Below are 16498 nucleotides of genomic sequence, written 5' to 3'. Positions count from 1 at the left end.
GAGACTACCACTATGAAATAGCCATTCATGGGGTATCTAGACGCTCCAAAAGAGCATTAACTTTCCTTATTATATCTATTATTATTATTATTATTTATCTCCTGGCACATGCTGGACTTTGTGATAGTTGAGATTTCTACAAAGTCTATACAGGTAGATCCCTAAGAGGTTATATTATCCTAGACTGATAAAATAAAAGACACTTAGGTAAATTTTGAATTTCACATAAACAATTCATTTTTTGGTTTTCATTTATGTATTTTGTGTGTGTGTGTGTGTGGTGTTTGAGTGCATCATGTGGAGGTCAAAGGACAACCTGTGGGAGTTGGTTTCTCCTTTTATTATTTGGATTCTGGGGTCCTCCCTCAGGCTTGACAGCAACTGTGTTTACCTGATGAGTCATCTCACCAGCCCTTTGGTTTGGTTTTATCAGATAGTGTCTAAAGTGGACAAGACTGGCCTTGAACTCATGATCCTTCTGTCTCTTTGTAAAATTTACATGCAATATTTAGGACATACTCATAGTCTGGGATTTTTTTTTTAGAATATACATTAAAATTTTGTTTATCTGAAATTCTAATTTAACTAGGTGTCTTTTATTTTTATTTGCATTTAATTTGCTTATTTCTGGCACTATAACAAGAGGTAACTTTCCACCAGCTATGGTGGCACAGGCCTTTAATCCCAGCGCTCGGGAGTCAGAGGCAGGCAGATCTCTGTGAGATGGAAGCCAGCCTTGTCTACATAGTGAGGCCAGGCCAGCTGGGGCTACAGGGAGACCCTGTCTCAAAAAGACCAAAATAAATAAATAAAAATAATAACTTAAAAACTACCGTTCAATAACAAACTAATCTTAATTTACTGTAACTTCAATTTTAATTTTTTTTTTTTTTGTCTTTTTTGAGACAGGGTCTCCTTGGCTGTCCTGGAACTCACTATGTATACCAGGCTGGCCCTGAACTCACAGAGATCCACCTGCCTCGCCTCCCAAGTGCTGGTACTACAGGTGTGCGCCACCATGCCCGGCTCTTCAATTTTAATTTTTAAGTTTAATGTTAATGTTACATAGCACCTGTTAGATTTGTATATCTTGGGCCCATGTCATTCTTATTATGCATGCTCAGTTCCTAGGTGGGGAGGGGCTTCCAGTCTCCCTACCAACTGACTTCCTTCTTAGGTTAATCTTTCTTATATTAATCTTATGGTCTCTGTTCTCCAGCCACATTATGACTTTTAAATTTTTTTTAATTTAATTATTTTTATCTTATGTGTATGAGTATATTGCCTGCATGTATGTAAGTGCCCCTGAGTTGTGCAATGCCCTGGGAGGTGAGAAGAAGGCGTTGGATTCCCTGGAACTGGAGTTACTGACACGTTAGCTGCCCTGTAGGTGCTAGGAACCCAGGTCCTGTGCAAGAGCAGCCAGTGCTCCTAACCAGTTCAGCCATCTCTCCACTCCCAACATTATGACTTTTGAAATAACTATTTAACACACAAAGGGGAAACTGTAAAAAGCACTTTCTTTCAGCCAGAATTGGTGGTGCATGCCTGTAATTCCAACATTCAGGAGGCTGAGAAAGAAGGATTGGAAATTTGAAGCCAGCCATCAGCTAGCTATATAGCAAGTCCAGGCCATTCTGGCCTATGAAATCCTGTATAAAAACAAACAAACAAATAAGCAAACAAAAACTGTTAGGTTTGGGAGAAAACCAGGACCACGAGAGACCACTCTGCGTTATGACTCTAGAGAAGGAGAAATTTATTGGGATGTAGAGCTGCTGGGCCACTCTCAAGGGAAAGAGAGGTCAGTGATTTCTCATTACAACAGGTTGGATTTTATAGGATTATAGGATTTCTTTTTTTTGTGGGTAGGGGGAGGTGAGACTGTGGAAGAAGGTAGGAGGGGATGAGTCAATAGCAGATGGAATTTCAATTGTTTTTCAGTTTTTCGGTTGGCTGTGATGGAAAATTGCAATTATGATTAGGGTGTATTGTTAAAGGCAGGAGTCAGGTAGTTACTGAGAAACTAGAGTGATTTAGTTTCTGTTTCCCAGAATGCTGCCCACCGGGTTGTGGTTGCCCTGTTGTTGGTCAGTAGTGACTCCATCTTGGGGGCCCAGTTTGCCATAACAAAAACAAAAATTTCTGGATCTGGTGTGCTCAAAAAGTGTCAGGCCTAGTTTTTTTATATGGTTTTAATATGTCTATGTGCTCATGTAATCTACTTTGATGAGTTTATTGGGGGGTATCCTTTTTTTTTTTTAGATTTCAAAACTATTTGAATATTTAAAAAATTGTGCATTCCAATAATTAAAATCATTTGAACAAAAAATTGGCACTTTGATTAAATGCATTTTACAGCCTGCCCGTGAAACCTTGGACCATCTTGAATTTTACTCTAAATTTCGCCACTTCCCACCCAGCTTTTTCCTTCACTAACATCCAAGCTCTTTTCCTTCCCTGTCAGCCAGACCGGCAGATGGGAGACGCAGGCGTGGCCTTCATTGTCAGTAGTTCTGGATTCTTTGGTGTGAAAGGGGCAGCACAGTCATTTAAACTTGATCCAACCTCTTTGCATCTTACAAAGTTAAACAGCTAAAAGTAAAATAAGAAGGCAATGCTTGTGGAATGTACAGTGCGTATGGGCGGCCCTCACCTCATGATTCGCTCTCTTGCTTTTCCTGTTTGATCATTTCTTTGGAAGGCAAAGGATTTTTCTCTTGCGTTTCTGTCTTCTTCAATTTCGACTTACCGAATTTCTTGAGCTCAGCCATATCGGTGTCAGACATGGGTTGCCGAAGGAGCTGAGCGAGGTGCCTGAAGGAAAAGAGTCGGATCAGCTCAGTAGTGGCCACCGAGTGCGTCAGGTGGTATCTTTTTGACTTTTAGGAAGAAGTTATGAAGCTGAGGGTTTCTAGTATACATGAAGCCCTGGGTTCAAATCTCAACACCTCATAAAATGGCATGGTGGGCACCACTGTAACTGCAGCACTTGGAAGGTGAAGGTAGTAGAATCAGAAGCTCAAGGTCATCCTCAGCTACAAAGCAAGTTTAAGACCAGCCTGAGCTACATGAGATTCTGTCTCAAAAACAAAAACAAAAACGAAAACAAAAATCCCTGCACCTGATCTAAGGGCACCAGGTGCAGGGTTGTTTTGCCTCTGCATTTGCACTAAAAATGGAGCCAAGTGGGGCTTGTAAAACAGAGACACCCAGAGCTGGGCACAGCCCTAAAATTGCCATTTTAAAATGTGGAGTAACATGGCAGGGAACACACTAAGGGCAACACTCAGCCTCCTGAGTCTAGGATTACAGAGGTGCGCCCCTACATCCAGCTTCACCTTAAAATTTGAGTAGTCCTTTACAGGTCTCCATGCAAGAACAAAGGAGACTTTCATATTTTGAATTCAATTTAGCTCTGGATTGAATTTTCACCTAACTTCCCCTTGGAAATCATTAGCATGTTAAAAGGCAAAACTCAAGATATATTGTTATATATTTCTATAACTGACTTCCAAGAGATTAATATGCTAACTTTAAGTTATATGCTTAGATTCCCATCAGTATTGGAAGTGCCTGTGTGCAGAATACTTTTTTCTTTTTGTCTTTTGAGATAGGGTCTCCCTGTAGCCCTAGGTGGCTTAGAACTCAGTATGTAGACCAGGCTGGCCTTGAACTCACAGAGATCAGTCTGCCTCTGCCTCCCAAGTGCTGGGATTAAAGGCATGTGCCACCTTGCCCAGCTCAAGGATACTTTTCAAAAGTGAACTTTGTAAAATCTCATTTCAGATCATGACTGCCAGTGAACATCTACAAGTAGGTCTGATGAGGCAATAAACTTTGAAATCTAATTAAGAAAAATGTTATCCACTTGTGAAAAAAAATCAGAAATGAATATAAAAAGTAATTTAATTCTTACTACTAGACTTGCTTTTAATTTTTTTATCATATTTATTTTTTGTGGGATGTATGCACGTGTACTACACTGAATGTGTGGAGGTCAAAGGACAGCTTACAGGAATCAGTTCTCTCCTTCCACCATGTGGGGTCCTAGGAATCGAACTCAAGTCATCAGGATTGGTGGCAATCACCTTTAGCCACTGAGCCATCTCATCAAGCTATAGTAGGTTTGCTTTTACAAAAAGTTATTGTACGAGGGGTGGAGAGGTGGTTCAGAAGTTAAGAGCACTGGCTACTCTTGCAGAGGACCCAGGTTCAATTCCCAGCAGCCACATGGTGGCTAACAACTGTCCATAACTCCAGTTCCAGGAGAATCCAACACCATCTTCATTCCTCAATGGGCATTGCACGACACGGGTGCACTTACACACATGCAGGCAATACACTCATACACTAAAATAAAAAATAATAAATATAAAATATTTTTAAAATGGCACACACCTTGGAGACCTTTCCTCAAAAAGCAAAAAACATACAAACAAAAAAAACAAAGAAATTCTTTCCCTTGTGTTTGCCTTTTTGAGCCAATCTGTAATGTCAGATTCTTCCAGAAGATGGCTCCCTTTATTTACTTAGTTGAAATAGGAAAAACAAAAGGAAAAATTGAAAGATTGTTACAGTAAACACCATAAACTTACCACTTTGATTCCATTACCAACATTTTATGATTCTTTTATCACATTTCTGTGCAACTATCCACAAATTGTGTTCCTTTAAGGTGTCAGTACACTTCTCTTTAAATACATAAGCATGTGCTACATTTACTAGCAATCAACCTTTTTCTGGTTTCCTTTTTTTGTTGTTAATTGCTTGTTATTTTTGAAGTGCTGGCAATCACACTCAGGGCCTTGGGCATCCTAGGCAAGTATGATACTACTAAATTACATCCTTAATCCTTTTGTTACGTAGAAGATAGACATGTGCAACTGTGTTGGGAGAAGGGGTCCTAGAGGTCCCAAGGAACATAATATTGCTTGACAGTCTTTATTTCAGAATATTTAAAAAAGCTTATGAGAGTATAGAAACTAAAGCCAAGTATGATGGTCCTGATAGTCTGTGCTTTAATTCCAGCACTCAGGAAGCTGGGACAAGAGTATCAATAGTTTAATGCCCACCTGGTCTATACTGTTAGTTTGAGGTCAGCCTTGGCTGCAGGAAACTGTCTCAAAAACAAGCAAACAAAAAAAGAATAACCTGTTCTGGTGAGCTTTGGTTCTTCAGTCATTACCCACTCCTGGCCAATCCATTTGTCCCCATGCCTTTACCCTCAACTCCCTCAACCCCCTCCCTCAAGTTATTTTAAGGTAAATCCTAGACGTCACTTTTTTTTTTTTTTTTTTTTGGTCATTTTGAGACAGAGTTTCCCTGTCAGTCTAGCTGGCTCAGAATTCTCTACTTAGAGCAGGCTTGCTTAGATCTCACAGAGACTTCCCTGCCTCTGCCTCCAGAGTGCTGGGATTAAAGGCATGTGCCACCACCACACCTGGCTACACATTATGTCATCTTTAAATATTTAACATGTATCTCTGAAAATAAGATTAAGATAAAATGTAAGTTTTATGACAACACCTACAAATTAACAGTTAATCTTCATGTCATTAAAAGAAAATCCCAAAAGTAATCTAATTTATTCTATGGTCTTTCTAGCTTGTTTGTTAAACCCAGTATTCTAGATTGTTTCTCCATTGCTATGGTAACAATAACCAGAAGCAACTCAGGAGGAAAAGGGTTTATTTCAGCTTGCAAATTACAGTCTATTGTTGAAGTAAGCCAAGGCAGGGACTCAAGGCAGGGACCTGGGGGCAGTAACTGAAGTAGAAACCACAGAGGAAGAGTGCTTACTGGCTTGCCCTTCCCCTGACTTGCACAGTTACATTTCTCATACTTCCCAGGCCCACCTACTCAAAGATGGCACTACCCACAGTAGGCTGGGCCTCCCACATCAATTAGTAATTAAGAAAATGTCTCACAGATATAGTCATTGGCCAATCAGATGAAGGAAATTACTCAGCTGAGATTCCTTCTTCCCAGATATGTCAAATTGACAGCTGAAGCTAACTATGATGCCAAGGATTAAGTAAGATCTATATACTGTAGTTGGTTAATGACAAGGCTCTTTAATTTCTTCTAATCTATAGGCAGAGCCAGCTTCAAGTCACACAACTAAAGCAGCCATATAGGGTGCCGCAGTAAGGAAGATCCTATATTTGGGTTTAATACTCTGTTGCTGCCACCTTAAAAGTCTATTTTATCTTTGTGTATTGAAACTGAAGCTCAATGAGATTATAGAGCAGGAGTCATCTGGCAGGTCATGTTATTGTAAGCAAAATGTCAGGCCCCTGGGCACTGGTAAAGGCTGTACTCACCCAGACTGGTGTAAGGGAACATAAAATTCTGGATGTCAGGCCAGGTGGGGTAGCACACACCTTTAATCCTGGCACTTGGGAGGCAGAGGCAGGCAGATCTCAGTGAATTCAAGGCCAGCCTGGTCTACATAGTGAGTTCCAGGCCAGCTGGGGCTACAGGGAGACCCTGCCTGAAAAAGAGCAAAAAAAAATTTCTGTATGTCACCAGTTCTAAGTATAGATTTTAATGTCTTCCCTTCTGACTTTCAGTTTACATGTTGTTGGAACAACTGATATCTTGTTTCTGACACATTAGATTTTGACAGTAGCATTCCTATGGAGTCATTTCACAAGTGTCTTTGTACTCTATATTTTCTAAAATTGGTAGATATAAAAGCTTGGCTTGGGGCTAGAGAGATGGCTCAGCAGTTAAGAGCATCATCTGCTCTTGCAGAGGACCCAGGTTTGTTTGATTCCCAGCACCCATATGACAGCTAACAACTGTCCATAACTCCAGTTCCAAGGGATTTGACACTCTCTTCTGACCAACAAAGGTACTGCATGATACGGATGCACTTACATACACATAGAATAACACTCATACATATAAAATAAATCAAAAAATTTTAAAAGGCTTGGCCATATTTATATTTTTATTTTTAGGGTGTGTGTGTATGTGATGGTTTGAATGTTGGATATGGTGCTATCTTTAGAGGCATGAAAAATACAAGAGTTGGGGCTGGAGAGATGGCTCAGCAGTTAAGAGCATTGACTGCTCTTGCAGAGGACCCGGGTTCGATTCCCAGCACCCACATGGTGACTAACAGTCATCTATAACTTCAGTTCCAGGGGTTTCAATGTCTTCTGACCTCTGCAGGCATGGCCACAACACAGGTGCACTTACACACATGCAGGCAATACACTCATACACATAAAAATATATTTTTAAAAAATATTTTATTATTTTTATTTTATGTGTATGAGTGTATTGCCGGCATGTAAGTGAGTTCACCCATGTCGTGCAATGCTGCAGAGGTCAGAAGAGGACTTCAGATTCCCCTGGAACTGGAGTTAAGGACAGTTCGCAGCCACCATATGGGTGTTGGGAATCGAACCTGGATCCTCTGCAAGAGTAATCAGTGCTCTTAACCACTGTTTTATTATTTTTATTTTATGTGTATGAGTGTATTGCCGGCATGTAAGTGAGTTCACCCATGTCGTGCAATGCTGCAGAGGTCAGAAGAGGACTTCAGATTCCCCTGGAACTGGAGTTAAGGACAGTTCGCAGCCACCATATGGGTGTTGGGAATCGAACCTGGATCCTCTGCAAGAGTAATCAGTGCTCTTAACCACTGAGCCATCTCTCCAGCCCCCCCAAAATAAAATATTTTTTAAAATACAAGAATGGCTGGATGTGGTGGCGCACGCCTTTAATACCAGCACTTGGGAGGCAGAGGCAGGTGGATCTCTGTGAATTCAAGGCCAGCCTGGTCTACATAGTAAGTTCCAGGTCAGCTGGGGCTACAGGAAGACCCTGTCTCAAAAAGCCAAAAAATAAAAATAAGAAAAATACAAGAATGAGGGGGGTCACTGTTTTTTCCTTTGCAGTTTCAAAAGTGATGGAGTCCAGGCAGTGTATAGCAGGGGAGTTGCTGCATAAAGAAGGCCCTGACAAACCAAAGGCCCTGAGAGGCCATTGCATGAAGTTGTGATGGTCAAGCTTCATTGGCAGTGGAGACCCCAAGATGTTGGAGATGCCAGAGCTATGAAACATCGTCAAGGAAAATGGTATACAGAAGTCGTACCAGCCTGAGAGAGATGGATGTTGCATGCAGCAAAGCTGGAGGAATTGAGGCATCTAAGTCCTTTGGAAATAAAAGTCCCAGACACCGGACATGGGGTTGCAGGATTTCGTGTTTACCCTTCTGGGTTTTGGTCTTATTTTGGTTCAGTATTTCCCCACAGTATTTCATCATTTTGGTTCAGTAATGCCCCCATTCCTCACTTTTGGAATGGAAATATGTATTAGGTTCCAATGTATGTTGGAAGTATGTAATTTGCTTTCAAATTTTACAGAAAGGAAGCATGTCACTGGGGCCAGGCTTTGAGAGTTCAAAGTCATGCCCACTTCTCTCTGGCTCCCTCTACTGCCTGTGCCTGTTTGAAGATGTGAATGCTCAGCTGTCTCCTCTGGCTGCCTCCTGCCATGCCTGTCCAACTGTGATGGACTCTTATCCCTCTGAAACTGTAACACCAATAAACTCTTCCTCCTATAAGTTACCTTGGTCATGGTGTTTTATCACAGCAACAGAAAAGTATGTACAGTTTATGCTCATATGTATGTGATGGGGAGGCACACTTGCTTGTGCATGGGAGTGCAAGGTCTTATTATACAGTCCTAGAACTTGCTATGTAGACCAGGCTGGCCTCAAACTCACAAAGACCCACCTGCCTCTGCCTCCCTAGTGCTGGGATTAAAGTCATGTGCCACCATGCCCAGTCCTTTTATTTATTAATGTATTGCATGTGTGTTGTGTGTGTGATGTATATGGGCACACACATGCTGCAACAGACATGGGAGGTCAGAGGACAACTTGGTGGAGTTGGTTCTCCCTTATACCTTTATGTGAGTTCCAGGAATTACACTCAGGTTGTCAGGCTTTTGTGGCAAATGTGTTACCTGATGATCCATCTCAATGGCCCCTTCCACTTTATTCACTTTATTTTTTATTACATTCTATCTATCTATCTATCTATCTATCTATCTATCTACCTACCTACCTATCATCTATCTATCTATCATCTATCTATCTATCTATCTATCTATCTATCTATCTATCTATCTGTCATCTATCTATCTACTTAGTTATATTGTGTGTGTTCCAAAGCATGCATGCAGAAGTCAGAGGACAACTTCTGGGAGTTGGTTTTCTCCTTCCATCATGTGGATCCCTGAGATCAAACTCAGGTTGTCAGGCCTGGCAGAGACTGCCATTTTGCCAGCCCTACTGCACCTTATTTTTTGAGACAGGGTTTTTAGTTTCATTCTTTTGCTATGACCAAAAGTAACTAAGGGGAGGAAAGGGTCTATTTCAGTTAACAGGTTACAGTCCATCATTGAGGGAAGTCAGGGCCAGAAATCAAGCAGGAACTTGAAGGCAGGCCTGCCTTGCTATTCCACACATAACCTCCCAAGGAATTCACTTCACAGAGGTACAGCAGGAGGATGCTGCTTGCTAGCTGGCTTGCCAGTTGACACACACTCAGTTAGCTTTCTTATATAGACAGGACCACCTCTCCAGGGACTGGTGCTGCTCACGGTTGAGTCCCTACAGTAATTAACAGTTAAAACAATCCCTCATAAACATGCCCACAGGCCAATCTGATTTGGGGAATCCCTCAACTGAGACTCTCTTCTTAGGTATCTAGGCTGTGTCAAGTTGACAGTTAAAGCTAACTAGGTCACAGGGTCTCTCACCTGGAGATCACCCTCTGGTTGAACTGGCTAGTCAGCAAGTCTTTAGGCTCATCCTGTCTCCTCACTCTTAGTGTGGAGGTTAGAGGTACACATGTCCATTTTGACTTTTACTTGGGTTCCAGGGATCTGAACTCAGGTCCACATGCTTGCAAAGCAAACACTTTACCCAATGATCTATCTCCCCAGCTTCCTCCTTTTCTTGAGACAGTCTCATGTGGTCCAGGTTAGCCTCAAACTACAATAGCAGAGCATAACCTTGAACTCATGCCACATCTCCCTAATAATAGCTGTTTTAGCACTGGTCAGCCACTGGTAGGACATTCTAGATATTTTCAACAACTTTCATTACAGAACATGTTTAGGGTGAGTTGCTTACACAAACAGAAAATATTCATCATTACATTTGTTTCAATCAGCCAGGGGTGGTGGCCCATGTCTTTAATCCCATCAGTCCAGAGGCAGAGGCAGGTAGATTTCTGTGAGTTCAAGGCCATTCTGGTCTACATAGTGAGTTATAGGACAGCTGGGGCTACAGCATCTGGGGCTACAGGGAGACCCTGTCTCAAAAAGACCAAAAAAAAGTTTCAATCAGCAACAATTTAAAGCAAACAGTTGGTGGCCTCTCAAATAATTTAAGGATTGGTTCTTGCTACATCCCTTCACATGCTGAGAGGAGGATAATGAGAAGGAGGACCGCCCAGAGAAAACACCCAGAGCTTCCTTTAGTTTGCATCAGATCTTCAGTGTCAATAAGGAGCATTATACCCTCAACCGATTCTGACCCCACGGCCATCTCCACCCCCAACCCCTATTGTAATGTTGCCTGTTTTCTAGGCTTACTTACTCAATATTTTATGAACAGAAGGGGCTAATGTTATGGCTTAGCATAATTATTGATTTGAGAAAGCATTCAATGAATGTTTAATTGTAGTTAGTAACAAAAGCCCCCATTCTGGGAACCTATTTCAGATATATGTATTTAACTTCCAGTTTTTGAAACAGGGTCTGGAGAACAGGCCGGCCTAACTTGTGACAATCAAAATCATCCCGTCTTTGCTTCCTGAGTGATGGTATTCGGCAGTCTTCCTGTCTTTGCCTCCTGGGTGCTGGTATTCCAAGCGTGAGCCTCACCCTGGCTGGCGTGCATACTATTTTATTAAAAAATTTTGAGACAGGGTCGGTGTCTGTCTTTCTCAACAAGTAGTCAGTTTTTTTCTGATGTTGGGAATTTAGTCCAGGTCTTCACGTACCAACCGCTCTACCTCTGAGCCACACCATCGGCTGCTACAATGTAATTTTGTTGGTTTAGGATGTGAAAGAAGGCGAAGTGTGGCTTTTCAGGCTTTACCTGAGAGACGTTCGTCTGCAGTCTTTATAACACCGAGCATCCTTCTCTTTTGTTCGTATTCCCTGCAGCGGCCTGGTACATCCTAGAATATCTCACTGTGGGAACCAGTAACAGAACAGTAGTATTTTGGACAGCCACCTCCGCAGCCCCTAGATCGCTAAGCCCAGTCTGTACGAGTATTCTTTCAGAAGACAGCTGTCACCAGGGATACCGGGCTCTGGCTTCGAGGAGTGACGTCATCTCCGAGCGCCTGGGTAGCAACCATCTCTCCTATTTGGGGAGGAGATTCCGTGTGGCGACACTATAAGGCGCCTTCCCATGATTCTTCCTTTCTCTTCGCCATCTTTCCTCCGCTCTGCCGCCAGCTGTCGCCATGAAGTAAGCGGACGTGTGCTCTCCCAATCCGCTTCCATCCTGGGCCAGAACCCCTGGGGATGGCTTCGTTTTGCCGTGCACACCGTAACGAGCTTTCGCGTTTCCTTTCAGGGTCGAGCTGTGCAGTTTTAGCGGGTACAAGATCTACCCCGGACACGGGCGGCGCTACGCCAGGACCGATGGGAAGGTAAAGGCCGGTAGGCCCGAGTGCAGCTTGGGACCTCTGCAGGGAAGGACTGGTCTAGGCGGCTCCGTGGAGCACTTCGGGAACCTTCTGTGGGGTGCATGTTAGGATGAGAACCGCGAGTTAGTGTACACCAGGCGGGAAATAGTGGTGCGAGTCCTAATGACGTCGAGTAAGGGCAAGTGGCCGAGGCGCTAAGTGAGGTAGGTGTCTGGCTGCTGATTCATGGGCTCTGAAGCAGCGTCTGGGAGGGAGAAGAGCCGGATTCCCCCAGCATCAGAGGCCTTCCCACACTCGCTGATAAGTGTCGGGTTGCCTGTTATTGAGAAAATACAAAACATAGACTGTCGCCTCCTTACCTGTCAGTTGTATCGCATAGAGCCATTTGGTATCGGGACTCGCGTTTCACAAAATGAGACGATAGAAGTAGAATACAGATGGCCTAAGGATTTCAATCTCAGCCTCTTCTACCTTGTGTAAAATTAACTACTTTGCACTGGAATTTGTTACCCCAGGTTTTCCAGTTTCTTAATGCAAAATGCGAGTCCGCATTCCTTTCCAAGAGGAATCCTCGGCAGATAAACTGGACTGTCCTATACAGAAGAAAGCACAAAAAGGGACAGTCGGTAAGTGCCAGTTTGATGTTGTCAGGCTCTTTTTAAAGATTAAGCTGTTAGGTTTTGCAATGTTAAATTGATTAAATGAGAGCGTGACTGTGCTCTGTAAAATTGTGAAACATCAACCAGTCAAGTAACAGGGATAATATAATAGTGCTGCCTTGATGCCTTAGGCTTAGAGCAATAATGAGTTGAAATTTTTAAAGGGTTCCCCCACTATGTTTCATTAGGCTTATTTGGGAAATAGTGGGAGGATTGAGGTGCTGGAATGGATGAAAGTGTGGTAGGGTACAGCTAGAATTCAGCAGGCTTGTCATGTTTAGGCATTACTGCACATCATCTATGTATTAGGGGTATAAATGGCACCAGATGTAAAACCTTAGAAGGAACTGGGCCTGGTAGCACACCCTTGTGATCTCAGTGTTTGGGAGGTGGAAGCAGAGGGATCAGGAGTTCAGGGCTAACCTTAGGCTATGGAACACCCTGTCTCCCAAATCAAAACCAAAAAAAGAAAACAAGTTAAAAGGAAGAAAGCTTGATTTCTAATCCCACTTAACAGATTCATTTGGGTACATAAATGGGGTTGTTATAGGTGTTAGTTAGGTTGTAGAGAAACAGGGATCCTAGTATGTTGCTCGAGTAAGATGGTGTAGCTGTTGTGATAAGCCATTTGTTTAAATAAAAATGTAAAAATTCACTCATCATTTGGCAGTTCTAAGAAATGAAAGCAGGTACTCAACTCACTGACAATAAAATTTGGTATAGAGCACTTTGGAGGCTGATGCAGGAGACGCCTGAATTTGAGGCCATCCTAGGTTACAAAGAAAAGCCCTGTTTCCAAAAGAGGTGGGCAGTACAGATTTGTTTGAGATGTGGTCTCTATAGCTCCAGCTGGTCTGGAACTCACTGAAATCTACCTGTTTCTGCCTTCAGAGCCCTGGAATTAACAGGGTCGGCCACCACACCCAGCTCTTGATATTTCGCTTTTGTGAGACAAGGTCTCCCTGTAGCCTAGCTGACTTAGAACTGAGTATGTGGATCAGGCTGGCCTTGATCTCACAGAAATCTGTCTCTGCCTCTAGAGCTTTGAGACTAAAGGTATGCATCACCATGCCCAGTTGAATTTTTTAAATAGTTGTAATAGTCGCTTATGCATAAGATATTTTGGTGACCTAAGTCTAACAGTTTGCTTATGTTTCTTAAAGCCTGAAAGTAGTTAAACAGTATTCCTAGACCTGCCTTTTCACAGAAGCCCCTCACATGAAGTCAGTGGAATTTTCCACTTGTGGCAGTTGTTCAAAAAGTTCTGAAGATACTCTTTATTCAGCCTTTAAAAGGTGAAAAGCAGCCACCCTGGATGAAACAGTATGCTAAGAGGAAATACACTAAGCAAAGGGCTAACTACATGATTTCATTTTTATAAGATATGTAAAATAGGCAGATTAATAAAGACTAGAGGGCTGGAGAGATGGCTCAGTGGTTAACAGTGACTGTTCTTGCAGAAGATCCGGGTTCGAATCCCAGCACCCACATGGTAGGTAAACTGTCCATAACTCCAGTTCCAGGGGATCCGATAGCCTCTTTTGCACTACCTACATGCAGGCATAACACTCATACACATAAAAATAAGTAAAATATTAAAGACTAGAAAGGACTGGAGTTCATCATTTTTAAATTATATTGGGATGGGAAATTATAAAACAAATGTTGGCCTTTTCCACTGTAAGATTTAATCTCTGTAAACAATTACTTAAAAATGACTTACTCTAACCACAAGCATCCTTATTTCCTTTAAGGGTGATTTTTGCGTAAACCTACCTTAAGTAATTCTTCAAGTTATTTAATTGTTCTTGGACTTAGAGTTACACTAAAGTTTGTTTTTTTTTTTTTTTTTTTTAACTACTTCCAACTTCATTAAGGTAGATAAATTACAGTCTTTTTGTTTTGTAGGAAGAAATTCAAAAGAAAAGAACCCGGCGTGCAGTCAAATTCCAGCGGGCCATTACTGGTGCATCTCTTGCTGATATAATGGCCAAAAGGAATCAGAAACCGGAAGTTAGGAAAGCTCAACGAGAGCAGGCTATCCGGTAAGGAATGCTTCACCATGAACATTTCACCTGTTGGGGTGAATTTAGATTGTATTGGTTTAGGACCAATTGTATTAGGTAAAGGACCAGTTGGGACCAGTTGGGATTGTACAGTGTATAGCCATAGTACAGTCATATATTCTAAATAATTTGGAATGGTAACCCTCAGCAGTTATTTACTGTACAATTAAATATGTTAGGATGACTGGGTTTTTCTTTTTGTTCTTTTTGAGACAGGGTCTCCCTGTAGCCCCAGCTGGCCTGGAACTCAAAGAGATTCACCTGCCTCTGCCTACCCGAGTGCTAGGATTAAAGGCGTGTGCCACCAGACTGGCTGGCTGGATTTTGTTTTTTTGTGAGGATTCTTTTTGCTTGTTTGGTGATAGGGTCTTGTTGTGAAGCCCAGGCTGGCCTGGAACTGTGATCCTCCTGCCACAGCTTCCCAAGGACTGTTGATAGGTGTGCAGCATCAGACCTGGCTCTGGATTTTTTAATTTGTTTATAAATATGGTTCTAATTGTCAGACTAGTACCTTGTTAATAGGTTTTGTCCTTAAAGGGTAAAGTTTTTTGCTAAATGTTAACTTTTCACTTCAAGGGCTGCCAAGGAAGCAAAAAAGGCCAAGCAGGCATCTAAGAAGACCGCAATGGCTGCTGCTAAGGTAACTGGTGTTTTCTTAGGTTTTCTACAACAATAGGACATTTTTCAGAAATATTTTTGAGAATTTCACAGTGTTTTGATCATGGACCGCCCGCCCCCCAACAGAAAATTTTATCTTGAGTACAAACGTTAGTAAATGACAGTTGAAAGTTTCTGTTGGAAATGGTTGTATCTAATTTCTAGGTGATTGGTTTTGTCTCTCAGGTCTCCAGGTTTTAGATACCAGATTTTAATCCCTGCCTCAGCTGGAATTATGGGTGTGAGAGTGTCCTATTTGTGCCCTCCCACCCCACCTCCACCCCAGCTTTGCTTTTGTATTTTTAGACTTTTGATTTTGTTTTTTTGAGATAGTATCTCCCTTTGGCCTAGTTGGCCTGGAACTCTCTGTAGACTAAGCTGGCTTTGATCTCACAAAGATGTACTTTTGTTTGGCTCTTGAGTGCTGAGATTAAAGATGTGTACTACCATGTCCAGGCCGGAAATAATTTTAGACTTCAAAAAAACCAATAATACATTGAGTTTACCTGGCTTTCTTCATTGTTACCATAACAATTTGAAACCAGAAAGTTAATATTGATTCCCATATACTTTTGGAAATACTGTGGGCTGGCAAGATGGCTCAGCTGATAAAAATCACTTGCCCCCAAGCTTGATGACCCAAGTTTGGTCCCCAGGACCCTACGCCGACTCCTGCAAGCTGTACTCTGACCTCCACACATGTATCATGGCATGTGCATTTCCCTCATAAATGTAATAAAATTTTTTTAAGGAATAAATTAAAAAACTAAGAATGAGTAAGCATTGTACACACCCAGATGGAGCTCTGAGTTCCAGGCCAGCCAGGGCTACACAGTGAAACCCTGTCCCCCCAAAATAAATAAAAACATTCTGGGCTGATGAGATGGTGGGTAAAGCACCTGCCACCAAGGCTTATGACTTGAGTTTGAACCCTGGCACCCACATGGCGATAGGCAAGAACTGATCCCCACAAGTTGTCTCTGACCTTCATGTGTGTGGTGTGTCAGAAGTGGAGACAGGATCAGAAGTTCATAGTGAGCCTAAAGTACAAGAGATAGTCTCAAAAAGCCTTTATTGGGAACAGGAAGGATTCCACAGTATATTGTATCTTACTGTCCTAACTGACAGTCTCTTGTCTGTCCTTACAAAGGTGGAAATGAACTTGTAACATTGGTATTAAGAATGCAATTAAATTATAAAGCATTGTAGGGATATATACAGAAGCTGAACTTTGTAAGAGCAAGGTGACAAAATTTCATGGAGTAATGTTACATACATGTTTTGTTTTTTTTTTTTTACAGGCTCCCACAAAGGCAGCACCTAAGCAAAAGATTGTGAAGCCTGTGAAGGCTTCTGCTCCTCGAGTTGGTGGAAAACGCTAAGTTGGTAGATTGGATTTTTAAATAAAGATCCATCTGTAACTCCA

At 42.0% G+C, this 16498-nt stretch overlaps 2 protein-coding genes across 3 annotated transcripts in view; one reads left to right on the top strand and one right to left on the bottom strand.

Moving 5' to 3' along the window:
* LOC103736273 (thymosin beta-4-like) overlaps positions 1-12199 on the bottom strand; it is a 25160-nt gene extending 12961 nt beyond the window's left edge. The window contains exons 1-2 of one of the 2 annotated variants that reach the window (XM_029564856.1): positions 12050-12199; positions 2657-2817 (exon numbers count right to left, since the gene is read on the bottom strand). In XM_029564856.1, coding sequence (XP_029420716.1) covers positions 2658-2817; positions 12050-12075 — 186 coding nt within the window. In that variant the 5' untranslated portion in view covers positions 12076-12199 and the 3' untranslated portion in view covers position 2657. Of the gene's footprint in view, positions 1-2656; positions 2818-11131; positions 11268-12049 lie in introns of those variants that run through there. The other variant, XM_008835763.2, reaches the window with a different exon arrangement.
* Rpl24 (ribosomal protein L24) lies at positions 11371-16498 on the top strand. The gene is made up of 6 exons (XM_008835753.3): positions 11371-11509; positions 11618-11693; positions 12206-12316; positions 14258-14394; positions 14992-15055; positions 16374-16498. Exons 1-6 carry the CDS (start codon positions 11505-11507, stop codon positions 16452-16454), a joined length of 474 nt encoding a protein of 157 aa, XP_008833975.1. The 5' UTR covers positions 11371-11504; the 3' UTR covers positions 16455-16498.

The sequence above is a fragment of the Nannospalax galili genome, unplaced genomic scaffold, assembly GCF_000622305.1.
Source record: "Nannospalax galili isolate Female #2095 unplaced genomic scaffold, S.galili_v1.0 scaffold1251, whole genome shotgun sequence".
NCBI classification, from domain to species: domain Eukaryota; kingdom Metazoa; phylum Chordata; class Mammalia; order Rodentia; family Spalacidae; genus Nannospalax; species Nannospalax galili.
The sequence above is the reverse complement of the archived record's forward strand: the minus strand, read 5'-3'. Positions and strand labels throughout refer to the sequence as shown.